Source organism: Copadichromis virginalis, linkage group LG10, assembly GCF_057382275.1.
Source record: "Copadichromis virginalis isolate Kocher_CV1m ecotype Utaka linkage group LG10, C_Virginalis_male_GT1.1, whole genome shotgun sequence".
Lineage (NCBI taxonomy): Eukaryota > Metazoa > Chordata > Actinopteri > Cichliformes > Cichlidae > Copadichromis > Copadichromis virginalis.
In genome coordinates this window covers 29,610,335-29,626,200 of record NC_140627.1, presented here as the reverse complement: position 1 = coordinate 29,626,200, position 15,866 = coordinate 29,610,335, and the positions used below count along the sequence as shown (strand labels likewise).

The 15,866-nt window shown below is 39.7% G+C and overlaps 1 protein-coding gene across 2 annotated transcripts in view; it reads left to right on the top strand.

The window, feature by feature from the left end:
- The window catches only part of tmem132e (transmembrane protein 132E), a 449,450-nt gene that overhangs the window by 372,965 nt on the left and 60,619 nt on the right, over positions 1-15,866 (top strand). For both annotated transcript variants that reach the window (XM_085470994.1, XM_085470993.1), the window contains exon 4: positions 15,161-15,353. In XM_085470994.1, the coding sequence (XP_085327120.1) occupies positions 15,161-15,353 (193 nt within the window). The remainder of the gene's footprint in view (positions 1-15,160; positions 15,354-15,866) is intronic.

Here is a 15,866-nt window from a genome sequence, read left to right as displayed (position 1 = left end):
TGAAATTTGTTACAGGCAAGTGAACAAAGATCCGAATCATATGCAATAACAGATAATTAGAAGAGCAACATCAAAAGCAGTCACATTGGCGAATTTTTCAGTCCTTTGAAATGGACTCAAAATCCCCCCATCATGAGTCATCATGAGCTCTGGGTGGTAATTGAAATGTATCTGTTGGATAGCCGGGCTCAGCCTTAGAAATAAGATGTGGATGATGTTCACAGTGAAGACAGTGTACCAAAAGGCACTAGCTGAGGCGGTTTGGACATGTGATTAGGATCCCGCATAGGTGCCTTTTCCAGGAGGTTTCAGGCACGCCCAGCAGAGCTGGGAGGAGATTCCAGGGTAGACCCAGAATACACTGAAGGGACTATATCATCCTCCCTGGGAGTGTCTCAGGATTCCCCAGGAGAGGCTCTAGGAAAATGTTGCTGAGGAGAAGATCTAGAATATCCTTCTTAGCCCGATGAAAGGAAAATGAAAGGAAGGAAGGTCATCATTTCTTTGGTGTTATGGTTCTAATGGAATGCATTGGCAGTAGAGATTCTGGGTTTTTACAGAGTAATCTTTAAAAACTGTCCAGGAGAAATGCTTTAAAATAAACCTAAAAATCTATTTGCCTCATTATTGTTTTATTGGTAAAAAAATAAAAGCAAAAAATCTGAGCAAATGCACAAATATGTTTAATTGCTATTAACGTTGGGTGCACACACCCTGTAAACAGGTGCTTCCACAATAACACAGTGAACATCCATTATGGGGCTTTACAAGAGTGCAGTTCTCCCAGCCTGCGAGCTTGATCCACTGAGGGAAAGCAACTAAAAATTAGCAACTATAAATCACGTTATGTGATGTGTTCAATTTATTAAGACCTGAAGGACTGGGAGCTTGGCTAGAGACGTTAGCAACTGCTGGTCTATATATTGGCATCCCTGCGGAGTCCTGATGGTTGGGAGGAGGAAAAGAGCAGCAAGGAAGAAAACAGAATAACCTCACCTGAGAAAGAGGTCCACCATTTCTCTCTTGTTTATTCCTTAGCGCCTCCTTAGCGACAGCCGTCCTTGCTATATTTAGTGACCCGTGTCATGTAGTCTTTGCTACCCTGTCACCATGTAAGATAAGATAAGATAAGATAGAACTTTATTAATCCCTCGGGTGGGTTCCTCTGGGAAATTCGATTTCCAAAAAAGCACAGCACCGACAGAAGTTACAGAGTTATACACACACACATATATATAAATACAGAGACAATATAAATAAAATATACAAAGGGGATAAATAGAATAAATAGGAATAAAAATAAAAATACAAGTGAATTGCACATTTCAAGTATTGAGTCTATTGCACCGTTGACTATTTACAAAAGTATTGCACAAAAGGTATTGCACAGTGAAGTGAAGAGGCACTACAGCTTAGTTGTTCCCTCCTTTGTCCTCCTGTTTCCCCTCCCTCTCCCCTCCAGAGAGGAGTTAAACAGTCTGATGGCGTGTGGGACAAAGGAGTTTTTAAGTCTGTTAGTTCTTGTCTTTGTGAGAAGCAACCTGTCACTGAACAGACTGTGGGAAATGTCCAGTTGGGGGTCAAGCATGGACAGAAAAAAAGTGTGTCACACTGCATTTTCTCAAAAACCAAGTCAATTGAGTGGCCACCTAGAGCAAAACCAGCAAACAATGAGCCTCTAAAGTCAAGCAGTGGAGTCGGGGATTCATGCCTCATTCCCATAAAATCGATTGAACATGAGCTTGAAATCCGTTTTATATAAAAGGCGCCCACGCCATGCTGAAAACTGTTGTGAAATTCATTCACATTGCTTATATTTGGGGTTGTGATTTTTTTACGATGGTATTTCCAGACAGTTCGAACACTAAATTGAACTCGAAATTACTGATATGCTTTATTAATTATGTACTTTGTGACACTGGCAAATTATTTGTATTCCCAAAGTCTTTACATGTCTTTAAAAATGATCGAAGAGTTAAAAAAAAATAAGAGTAAACAAAAATAACTCTCAAGTCAATCAAAGCCAGTATCTATCTATCTATCTATCTATCTATCTATCTATCTATCTATCTATCTATCTATCTATCTATCTATCTATCTATCTCTCTAGCTCTCTCTCTCTCTCTCTCTCTCTCTATATATATATATATATATATATATATATATCTCTATATATATATATATATATATATATCTCTATATATATATATATATATATCTCTATATATATATATATATATCTCTATATATATATATATATATATATATATATCTATATACACACATCTCTCTATCTCTCTATCTCTACATATATATGTATATATATATACATACACTGAACAAAAATATAAACGCAACACTTTTGTTTTTGCTCCCATTCCCCATGGGATGGACGTAGAGACCTAAAATTCATTCCAGATACACAATATAACCATCCCTCCCAAACAGTGGTCACAAATCAGTCCAAATGTGTGGTAGTGGGCACATCTGCTATATTGAGATAATCCATCCCACCTCACAGGTGTGCCACATCAGGATGCTGATCTGACATCATGAGTAGTGCACAGGTGTACCTCAGACTGCCCACAACAAAAGGCCACACTGGAATGTGCAGTTTTGTCTCACAGCAAAATGCCACAGATGCCACAAGCAATGAGGGAGCGTGCAATTGGCATGCTGACAGCAGGAATGTCAACCAGATCTGTCGCCCGTGCATTGAATGTTCATTTCTCAACCATAAGCCGTCTCCACAGGCGTTTCCGAGAATATGGCAGCACATCCAACCGGCCTCACAACCGCAGACCTCGTGTAACCACACCAGCCCAGGACCTCCACATCCAGCAGGTTCACCTCCAAGATCGTCTGAGACCAGCCACCCAGACAGCTGCTGGAACAATTGGTTTGCACAACCAAACAATTTCTGCACAAACTGTCAGAAACCGTCTCAGGGACGCTCAACTGCATGCCCGTCGTCCTCATCGGGGTCTTGACCTGACTCCAGCTCGTCGCCGTAACAGACTTGTGTGGGCAAATGCTCACATTCGATGGCGTCTGGCACGTTGGAGAGGTGTGCGCTTCACGGATGAATCATGGTTCACATTGTTCAGGGCAGATGGCAGCTGAGAATGTCCCAGTTCTTGCATGGCCAGCATACTCACCGGACATGTCACCCATTGAGCATGTTCGGGATGTGCTTGACCGGCGTATACGACAGCGTGTACCAGTTCCCACGAATATCCAACAACCTCGCACAGACATTGAAGTGGAGTGGACCAACATTCCAAAGGCCACAATTGACAATCTGATAGACTCCATGCGACGATGTGTTGCACTGCATGAGGCAAATGGTGGTCACACCAGATACTGACCGGTTCTGGGTCCCCAGACCCCCAATAGCGCAAAAAACTGCACATTCCAGGGTGGCCTTTTGTTGTGGGCAGTCTGAGGTACACCTGTGCACTACTCATGATGTCAGATCAGCATCCTGATGTGGCACACCTGTGAGGTGGGATGGATTATCTCAATATAGCAGATGTGCCCACTACCACACATTTGGACTGATTTGTGACCACTGTTTGGGAGGGATGGTTATATTGTGTATCTGGAATGAATTTTAGGTCTCTACGTCCATCCCATGGGGAATGGGAGCAAAAACAAAAGTGTTGCGTTTATATTTTTGTTCAGTGTATATAAACACCCAGCACGCCCCTGCGGGCGGTTTATCCTTCAAGCTCGGGTCCTCTACCAGAGGCCTGGGAGCTTGAGGGTCCTGCGCAGTATCTTAGCTGTTCCCAGGACTGCGCTCTTCTGGACAGAGATCTCCGATGTTATTCCCGGGATCTGCTGGAGCCACTCGCCTAGCTTGGGAGTCACCGCACCGAGTGCTCCGATTACCACGGGGACCACCGTTACCTTCACCCTCCACATCCTCTTGAGCTCTTCTCTGAGCCCTTGGTATTTCTCCAGCTTCTCGTGTTCCTTCTTCCTGATATTGCTGACATATATGTATATATATGTGTATATATATACATATATGTATATATATGTATATATATATATATATATATACATATATGTATATGTGTGTGTGTGTATATATATATATATATATATATATATATACATATATATATATATATATACATATATATATATACATATATATATATATACATATATATATATATATATATATATATACATATATATATACTAGGGGTGCAACGATACACAAAATTCACGGTTCGGTTCGGTTCGATACTTTGGTGTCACGGTTCGATATTTTTTCGATACAAAAAAATGTTCATGCCTTTTTAATTTGTCATTTATTAAAATTATAAATATATATTTTAACTCAAAAGTACAGTTTTTAAATTTAACCCTAACCCTTGTGCGCGTTTTTTATTTTGACAGCGAATGCGCACCTGCGGACCACTTATGTGCAGCCCTGGTTATTTAGCTCGTCATATTGCAGCCACAGAAATTCTTTTGTCCATGAAACCATAAAGCTGCACTTTCTTTTTGCCTTATAGTCTGATTTGTCATAACTTCTCCGTTTTGTGGTAAGCTTTTCTTTGGCTGTCACTTCTTCACCCTGACCTGTCTTATTTGGCTCAGCAGAACTAAAATATATATACTGCTACTTTTACACACGGACTCACATAAGCTCAGCGATTCTCTGCGCGATCAACCTCTCACATGTGTAAGCTGCGGGAGATTTCACTTGTCATGTTTGCATAGTAAGCTAACGATTAATAAGACGATGTCAGAGGATTTGGTGCACAAATTATCATCACTCACAGATCAGTGCTGTCATTGCAAAGTGAAAGCAAAAAAACAAGCGCAAATTCAAACGCGATTTCAATATGTCACATATTGACAGTGGCTCACCGATGCCAATGACATAATTACCCAGCTACATTTCTGAAAGAATGCAAAAGCATTGACATATATTTTTCCTACAATAGCCCGACGGGCAGGGCAGAGAGATTTTTGTAGCCCGACTGGAAAGATCGCTAGCTCCGGGACGTCGGGCTAGCGATTTTGCAAGCCCTGTATCTGATTGAGGAATCACTCATCTTTGGAAAAGAGAGTTTATTACAGAGAAATGTCTCTTTCCAAAATAAAAGCTATACTATCCGCTTCTTCTGGGCTATATTCTCAGCAGCATAAGGAGAATCACGTGCTAACAGCTGTCTAAATGACTCGGCTAAAGTTAGTAGCATGCTTGTTGTTTTTGTCTTTGCACTAGGATGATGTCGGTGTAAATGTGCAGTCATATTCGTTGTGTTCCCACTAGTGCTTTCAGGTTAATCTCGTTGAAATGACCTTAACGCCACAACACGGCAAATCTCCGTTAACGAGCTACCGCCGATCGCCCCGTGCATGGGGCTAGACGGCCAACACGTTAACGAGCTAACTGCGCTAACACACTAGTTCACACCAATGTAATTAAGTATTGCATGGCACATCCAACATACTGTTTTACTTTAGTCCATGACTGCTTACCTTCAGGGTCATACGTCACATGAAAACCAAAATAGTTCCAAACGCCAGATCTGAATGAGGGTGGGGGAGGTCCATCTTGCAAGGAGAGCTTAACTTCTGTCTCGCTAGCTTGCCCTGCGCTCTTCCTCCTGACTATGCTGTCTGTGTTGAGCGCTCAGTGGATCTGCGCTCGACAGTGCAGCCTAGGCGGAGTAGTCGAACGCAGATTCACTGAGCGCTCAACACAGACAGCATCGTCAGAAGGAAAGTTGATAAAATAAATTACAAATGTTGTATTGTTCGATACATATGCGTACCGAACCGAAAGCACTGTATCGAACGGTTCAATATCGATACGAATATCGTTGCACCCCTAATATATACATATATGTATATATATGTGTGTATATATGTGTGTATATGTATATGTATATATCAAACTGTTGGCTTGTTTGCCATTTTCACAAATGTGGCAAAGCCGCTTTGGCTTTTTTTTCTTTTATGTTACTACTGGGCAGCATGACTCATACAGAAATTCAGGAAATTTGAATACACAAGTCGTTCTATCTTGAGACAGAAATAGCATTTTGACAGTGATTGCTCTTAATCTAGGAGGACAAAGATTTGAGATTCAGCCCTGATAATCAGCCTGTCTGTCTGCTGGAGTTGGCATGTTTCCCCTGGGTCAGAGTTAGCTTTCTCTTTATGCTCTTGTTTCCTCCAGCAGTCCAAAGACATGCGTGTTAGGCCACAGTGACAGAGGCTTAGATGGACCAGTCAATGACCCACAGGTAATCGCCAGTCACTAGGGAAAAGTATGTATTCTGCAACCAGCTGGGGAATAGCTATTGGAGGTTACTGATAGTCATTAGCGTGAATTTGATTCAAATAAGCAGAAGATGCTGCACCAAAACTCTCCTTGGCTGGTTGCTGCAGTTGCCAATAGGTGGCATGGAACACACTCTCTGAAGAAGTAAGTAAATGTGACTGGTCTCTATGTCTGTCTAACCGGAGCCTAATCTAGTGATTGCAAGTGGTTGTCAACTCCTGTGCCCATCATAGTGCCATAGGTTGGACCACTTGTAACCTGTGAAAGCAGAGATTCACCATACCTCCCTACAACAAGTGATCAAGAAAGTGAATGAGATCTAATAACCATTATTACAGTGGTCTAAATTATGTCTTAATTTGCAGCTGTGCTGAACTTGGGTCAACTAACCCAAACTAGTAAAAGATGTCTATTAGTGAGACAGAAAACAGCATTTTCTCATTTAATTTAGTATTGACTACTCTAAAGTAAATGGATGTATTACATGTTTAGTTGCAAAAATACAACTAAATTGGCATTACTTCTTTCATTCTGACAAAAACAAACTGACAAATGTTGCCATACAACCTGGTTACATGTATTTTAATGGCGTCTTTTGGGAATGACTTATCACGCCCACATTTCTTTAAGCAATCTTTTTTTATTCTATTCTGTTATGACTAAAGGAAGTCTGCTCCTTCCTCTTTTTACTTCTTTGAGCTAAATCATGAAAATAGGTGAAAATTTCTTACATTTTAAGCAAGACTCTATGTGCAGAAGCCTAAGACTCAAAGACTTTACAGTAATGAGCCCAAAAATACATGAATACTCAAGACAGTTCTTTCCCTAATCACCCAATTAAATGTGGTAATAGGGAGAAATCTATTCTGTTTTCTAAGTTCAATAATTGTTCTCGTTCATATGTTTTGTTTTTTTGGTTACCACTAAGCAAGTCACCAGTCTCAGTCAGACACATGCACAAACACGCACTCTGCTAAAAACACAAGCATACACACAGCAGCATCATTTTGCATCTCATTGGCGAACACATCTGAGCACCAATTCGGTTTGAACATCTGGTTTTGTTTACTCAAAATTACCTGAATCTGAGGAAATGGGGTGACAATGTTTTCCCTTCAGGGCGCGTTGTTGATCTCTTCATCACTCTCCGCTCTTTATTATTCTTTAGCTGTCCTCATCAGCTCGCACTTCAGCCGGCGCTGGAATTAGTCAACATATTTCTTTGTCTGTAACCCTCCATCTGGAACGGTCCCGTTCTAACAGCAGCTCGTTGATAACGCCACATGAACCGATGCATTATTGATCGCGGTCAATGGGTTTCAAATGAATAATGTTCTTGAAAACACTGTGGCAATGCCTCTGTCATTTAATAAGATGTTTCTTAGTTCAGTTTAATAATTCAGGGTTAAACAAGAGAAGCAGGGAAAAGACTCTGAGAACATTTTTAAATGCCAATATTGACTCTTAACAAAGGCTTCAGGAGGACAGGCGAGTACAGTGTTTTGCAAAGCTGCTTCGTCGTCACTGATGTTTGCCCCTTTTTGACTCTGCAAAGGAGAGAAAATGTGTTTCTTAGCACAAAAGGCGTCCTCTGTTGGCCTGTGTACACAAACTGTTTCCACACTCAAGTAAGACTCTTTCAATGAACACAATGCACGGTTTACTTTGTTGGCATGTTTTATGATCCAGAAAAGTGCTTTTTCCTGAGATGTGGGGAAAAGCAGCAGCTGAAAAGCAACTCAACTCAGTTTTAGGAGTTTTTAAGGCCCCAAACTTTAGCTGTTTGTTGGTGTACGTGAGCATTAGGGCTTTTTAAAAAGTCCTTTAATAGAAATAAAGAAACTGGATTACACAAGCGTGTCATAGCTTGTCGAAGGCACGTTTTTCCACCCGAAACCTGTCATTCTAGTCAAACAGCACATGTTGAAGTGTTGTTTTAAATTTTAATTAAACTTTGACTTTCTTTTAAATGTTCAAAAAGTCATACTAAAGGGCTATAGTGCCATTGACTTAAGCATGAACCATTTTCAACTCTTTGTTCATCGTTTTTGTTCTCCTGCTTTTGTAACCCTGCCTTGCAGCGCTTTGATCCAATGAACACTCCCTGTTAATCAGTTCAAACAGACCTTTGATCAAAGAACGAAAATCCCCCTGAGCTCTGAAAAAGCCCCGAGCTGCAGCTTTTAAAATATATACTTTGTGCTATACACACAGAACATCATTAAGTTAATGGAGACAAGGCCAGACTTTCTTGAGCCATGGTTTCTCCATTCATTTAGCCCTTTGGTGTGAAATCACACATTTAAGATTTCACCGCCCACTAATATTTAAAAATGCCTTTGTGTTGAGTTTTGTGACTCCATCATTAGCTCAAGTGAGTCATCGTGAATAATTGCATGATAGCGTTAAGAAGGGGAGGTGTCCATGGATCCAAAAAGTCCATCCGGGCTTCCTTTTCAAATGGTTTACATCTTCAAGGAGTCGCTGTGTGGACGCTCCGACACTATCTAGTTTGACTTTTTCATCAGTCTGCTTTTTGTACAGCTGCATTGTTGGACTGTAAGTCCACTTCCCGAAAACCAGTCACATGGTTGTGGTACTTAATATCCCGGACGAGGCTACAAATCACAAAATGTATGTCTTAAATAATTTGGTAGCACTTTATAATAATTTTACACCATTAAGCATCATTAAGTCATTAGTAAGTGCTTAAGTCATCATTTATACAGCATTACTCCTCCTTAGTATTCTATTAATAATACAGATATTATTATGACCATGTTTTTGTGATTACTGTTAAGATGATATCGCGGCAGCGATAGCTGTACATGGTGTAACATTAACAGATGGATAAACATACCTGTATTTATAAATGACACTAAGGAGGAGGAGTGATATATAAATGATGAATTAAGCACTTATAACATATAACATAATACCACATTAATATTTTTTTATGCCTTTAGCTTTTGTTTTGTATAGATGCTGGTTTAAAAACTAGAAAAACAACTAGCTTAATTATTAGTGTAACTATTATTACTATTAGTTTCTCATTTTTCCTTTTATGTATGTATTTATTTGTCTGTTTTTAATGGGCACACTGTACATTAGTAACAGACCTGTAACTCATCAGTATTTCCTGGCTGGATAATAAAAGCAAAATAAAAAAATGGATTTATCATATTAACATACAACATTACACATATTTAAAAAAACAACAACATACCAACGATGGCAACAGGAGGACAAAATCATCTCGGTGCCCACAGAACTGATAACTGATTAATACAACCATATCTATAAAGGGCATTTAAATGTTGTATGTATTGTCTATAATATCAGAAATAAGGCAGTATGTTTAGCAAAAAACGGAGTAATCTCCGCGCCTGTAAAATAAAAAAAATGACGATGGTTATTTATTGAAAACCTTTTAAAGTTCTTTTTTATAAAAACTGTAACAGGTTTAAACCATTTAGACCATGTTGTGATATAATAATGAATATGGGAGATGTGTGGACATGTCGTTTTGTTTCTATATAAAGTCAGCCAGAATAAATGTAATAATAAAACGTTTTAAAATTTAAGACTCAAATTAAAGTTTAACTATGATTCGCAGGTATTTGTGATCGTCTACAGCTGGAGTTTGTCTCCTAAAATGTAAATGCTAGGTTCCTCCACAGAATGGCCTCATTTGGTGAAAAACACACACACTGATTTGGATCCCAATTAAAATTGTTAAAAAGTGTTATCTAATGAGGTACACTACACATACACAGTGAGTTGGACGAGTCTGGTTTGATTTAGTTCAGCAGGAGAATTAATTAGGGCTAATATAATTAGGTGTATGTTGTTGTGGTGGACGGGTTACAGCAATGGGAAATCAGGGCATCAATGCAGGACAGTGACAGCACTGACATTTCAAAGTGAACCATCGGAAAATTGTAAACGGGAGAAAAGTCACATGAGTGGGTCTGCCGTGCAGGATTTCCTCCAGAAAAGTAGCTAACGCACACGGGGACATTCATCGGATGAAGACGATTGTTGTAAAAAATGTGTACCAAAACACACTAGAGCTGATACCTGTTCATTGATTTTCTTCCACTTATGTAATTCAGGGTCATTCAGGTGCCACCGGGTGAGAAGCAGGGTAAACACCTGGACAGGTCCACAGTCTATCACAGGGCCAACACATAGAGACAGACAACATTCACACTTACATTCACACCTATGGGCAATTTCAAATCAGCAGTTAACCTAACGTGCATGTGCTTGGACTGTGGGAAGAAGCCATGCAGGCACAGGGAGAACCTGCAAACTCCACACAGAAACACCCCAGGTGGCCCGTGGATTTGAACCAGACCTTGGCTGTGATTTGACTGAGCTGACTGTGCATTTCTTTGCTTTTAAGATTATTTTTCTGTCTGTAATACAGCCAAGCAGAAAATGAAGTGGCATTAACTGGTAAGACAAAAATCTAAAGTGAAACATTAATTTCATACTCTGGAGTTGTTCTGTGGAGTCACGATGCAGATAACAGCAATGTAAGGAGGCAGAGAGGCCATGTTAAGCCATGTGGTAACAGATAGCAGTGCCATAATTCCTCAGATCTGCTCTTTGGATTCAGATCTAAAAACTAATGTCATAATGTCAAGTGAATCTACAGCTCCTTTGAGTCAAAAAATCCGAGCTTTTCTTCTGCAGCTCTCAGCTACAGTTTCATATTTTGCAGTTCACTCTCATAAAAAAGAAGTATGCCCTCTAACCTAAACCACTGTATTGTGAACACCATTTTCCTTCCCTCCAGCATGGTGGCAGGCAACATAGTATTGAGCGGCTGTACCTGCACTCACTCTAGTGGGCCGTATTGATGACAGTTTGAGTGTGTCACAGACAGACGGAGGTGTTTGTTTTCACTGAGTGATGTCGAGACAAATAGGCTGAGATCTCATCTCGGTGTTCCTGAGAGGAACCTTTTGTGGGCGGACGGTTGTACATGGAGTTTGATCCAGCTTTCATTAAAAGCCTCTCAGCTTGAATGCTGGGATGGCTTTCTGCTTTTTGTGAAGGACAGATAGCTACTGTTTCAGTTTTCGCTAAAGGTGAGGCTTGGGTGGGATGATTCTCGCAGCAGCTGGAAAGAGAATTAATTTGCCTCTTCACCACCAGCGAGATTGTTTAATGTTAGGCTTGTTGAACCTGAGGATTACAAGCCCAACATGTAGAATTTTCATAATAAGAAGGCCGCTGTGGGTCTTGAATCGTTGGCGTGGTTGTGATAGTAAAAAGATAAGCAAAAGTTTCTGGTAGATGGAGGCACAAAGGGTGATGGTGCTCAGATAGTTTGTGTGCATGGCCATGAGAACAATCAGGTTACCTACCAATAGCGATCGATCGGTTAGAAGCAAATCTGCAGCCCATTTAATGACGTCTATTCCAAAGTGAGAGGCAGAACAGAATTTGCAATCTCCTTGCACAGACTCAACACTGAGACCTTTGGATAGAAGGAGAAAGCTGGCGAGATTAGGGAGCAGTGATTGGTTATTGACAAGACCCTTCTCTCTGTTTCATTTAAAGTCAATCCCTGAATAAGTCGTTGTATATGATAACTTAATAAAGTGAGTAGGAAAACCATTAGAAAACTATTATTTCTCAATAATGCCCCCTTTGACACTCTTATATAAGTAAAGGATATAGGAACATTTAAAAACATCTAATATCAGGTTTTTTCTTTAACTGTGCATCAGGGGTGGGTGATATAAACGATATACGATATAAATGATATAAATTTGGCCAACGATAGAGATTTTGACTATATCGCTCTATCGCGATAGCACATGTTGATGATGTCATCAAGCTGCGTCTGTTTTGGTCGAAAGCATCGCAGCGGCTACAACCATTATCGTCTGCAAATTATGCCGGGCGACAGTCATAGCAAAGAGATGAAGCACTTTTGAAATATGGGGAAAACCAAAAACTGCGCTTCCTCCACTTCCGTAACATTGATTCATTAATGTTGAATTCTCTCGCAGCTGCTCTATTCCCATGTTGTTGCAGTATATTAATAACTAACCTCGTATTGTGGATGAATAATCTCAGTTGTTCTCCTGACTGAAGTTTGGCCCATGTATAGCGTCCTGCTATGCGATTGCATTTGTCCCTGACCACCAGAATCCCTCACGTTAACTTTTATCGAGTGGAAAAAAAGTTGGTGTTCATCCTCCGGCTTCACTGTGCTAATGTTATGCTAAAATAGCTGTGTTGCTAGCAATCACGTAGCACAACATTATATACCAGGTAGTCCAACTTTAGTAACCCTACAAACGGCACTGCTGTTTAGTTTTCTGTCTTCATTTATGTTGGAAGTGGTAGCAGAGCTGTACGTTTGAATTAGTTTCAAAAATCTCTCAGTCAGAACATGGTATGAAATGTTTAGGTGTAAACTAGCGAGCTAACTTCCTGTTAAATTTAATAAATTCTGTTTTCATGGATGCATGGATGTAAAACTTAATTGTTACACCCGATAAAGCAGCAACGCTGATGATTTAATTAAAGATGAAATAATTTAGACCGTTTTTAGCCCTTAGCCTTTGACTTTGGGACCTGAATGGACGGAGTTTTGGACCCAGATTACTCCGCGAAGCTCCTCACTATGGCAGCCGTAATGCTCTGACAATCTATCAAGCAGTGCAGCTTATCAAAGTTGTACTAAAACATTTTTTAACAGATTTCTGCATGCAGAAATCTGTTCGAGGTCAGTAAGCACAACCAGAATTCATACATAAGGCACACTGTCGATTTTTGAGAAAATTAAAGGATTTTAAGTGTGCCTTATAGTGTGGAAAATACGTTATACAGAAGAAAAGAATATATTGCGATATATATCGTTACCGCACATGCTTCAAATTATATCGCGATATGAATTTTAGGCCATATCGCCCAGCCCTACTGTGCACTGTAATTACAGTACATGCCAATTATTTTGTTCCCTGCCTTTAAGATAGTTCCTTATTTTTCAAAATGTAACCATATCATTAGTTAAAATGAGAAAATTTCAGCACGCTGTCTGCTGATGGCTGGGTGTTAAGTTCCAGTGCGAGACCTCGAGAAATACTGCTGTCGTGTCTGAAATGTTACCGTTAGAAAGCGCTTTCATTTTCCAAGAAACCAAAGAAATTTGTGACTGAGTGCGTGTTTCTTAAATCTAAACTTAAAGTTAGTAAGAAAAACAAAACAATTAGCATAAAAACACAAATTCACACAACAGCAACAACATGCAACATCCTCCCTTTCTCTCTGCAAGGCGGCCAAAGTAGTGCTGGTTGAGAAAGGGAGAAAATTAAAAGGAGATGCAGTTAAATACTGAAAAATAAGTGCCAGTCAGAAACTGGGTGGATCCAGAACACCAGCTGAAACACTGTGTGAGCTGAAGATCAGTTTGAACCGGTCGCAGCAGGTGGCCCCGCCCCCTACCTGAGCCTGGTTCTGCCAGTGGTTTCTTCCTGTTAAAAGGGAGTTTTTCTTTCCCACTGTCGCCAAAGTGCTTGCTCATAGAGGGTCATATGATTGTTGGGTTTTTCTCTGTATCTATTATTGTAGGATCTACCTTACAATATAAAGCACCTTGAGGCGACTGTTACTGTGATTTGGCGCTGTATAAATGAAATTGAATTGAAGTTTTTGGATACTTGTACTTGATGTTTTGATATAAAAACATATAAAAGTATCTCTCTCTCTCTCTCTCTGTTCTAAAAGTATATCCTGATTATTTTATATGACTGCTTTTCTACATGTGTTCTTTGCTGTAATCGGTATATTCCTAGTAAATGTTTGCTACATTTGAAAGATTATTGCTGTTATAAATACTACAATTTACATTGTAATTTACTTGCCAAGTAAAAATAAAAACCTGATATCTGGATATCCCTAAACAGACGGTAGAGTGAGCCAGCAATATTAGCATTCTGCTGGGTTGCATGAGCAGAACGGGGTGGAATAATGACCCAATCTAAACTCATGTTTCAGTCTGCTCCTGGCTATGACCTTTAAGATTCTATAGCATTGTTATCTACCTTGTATCTGTCAGGAAATCTGATGAAGACAGTGAAGGAGCTGTTTATGATCCCGCCGACTGAATGAAAAGTTGCAATAGGGCGTTGTCATCATCGACTATGGCTGACAACTCCTCTGAGCTCTGCTGAATGCGCGACATTGATTTGACTAGAGCAAAAACCAAATCCTAGAGCCAAGATTTTAATCAGAGGTCTTGTCCAGGGCAGCTTTGTGGCCATTGATTCACTGATCCAACCACAAAACTGTGATCAATCTTCAAACAGCTCCTTTCTATTCAAGAGAGAAAAAGCTACGGCCTTATTTTGGAGGTGATCACCTGCTTATGTATATGAATATATGCAGAACTTATATATATGGTGTTCTATTGAAGGTCTACAAAAAGTTCTACTTACAGATATGTAAATGTAGAATCGCTTTGAGTGAAGAACAAATACTGAAACTGCGCCATCTGAGAAGTATCTATTCAGCTCTAAAGCTCTTGGCTGCAGTGTTTCACACGCTGAAGTCTTAATGAATGCATTATTTCTTCGTTTCAACTCAAGGGTAACTCGGGGACAGCGTTAAAAAAAAATTAAAAGCAGTGTGTCAACCACACACTAAATGACATTTTTAATAATTAAGCACTATCTAGTCAACAATTTCATCACTGAAAACGAATATGCTGCCAGAATGTCTGCTTATGTAAACTCTCCTGCGTTTGAATATGTTGCTATGAGTAGTGTTTGACATTTACGCTGGGCTCTGTTTGATGGCTGTCTCCTTGCGGTCTGGCAGGGATGTTGTGGGCAATGTCGAGGTGATGCAGCTGGACTTTGAGATGGAGAACTTCACCAGCCTCTCGGTAACCAGAAGGATCAACTGGAACATTGATTATAAGGGACAAAACCCACCACCTGATTCAGAGAAGGTCGTGACAGAACTGACGGTAGTGCAGCGGGACATTCAGGCCATCATCCCTCTGGCCATGGTGAGTAATGACAAATTCATATGGATGTAATTTTTTAAAATTCATATTCATTTTATTTTACTCAATATTATTTAATTTCAAATGCTAGTAGTTTATAGTTAAGCTGTTAGTGAAGGTTTCTGCCTTAAGCCTTTGAAATATAACACATTATTCGGTCACAAAATATTTTTCTAGTAAAACCATCACTAGGTCTGATATTATGAGCCAAATTCTGTGTGGACTATTACATTAGCCATTGTGTGACTTCCATAGAAGCAGAATAATACACTGGTTGGTTTCTTTAAAAGCTCAGTACCCTTGTAGAATATAACTCTGACAATGTGTTAGTGCTGCAACATGCTTATGTAAGGCTCTGAATAACAGGGACTCATTTCTACTACAACTAAACTAAAAGTACAGTGGAAAAAAACACAGCTTTGGTAAATAAGAGACAGTCTGTTATATTGCAAATGAGAAATACATTATACTCTAGATATTTTTGTAAATACTGCATACCAATTTGTAAGTACTGGT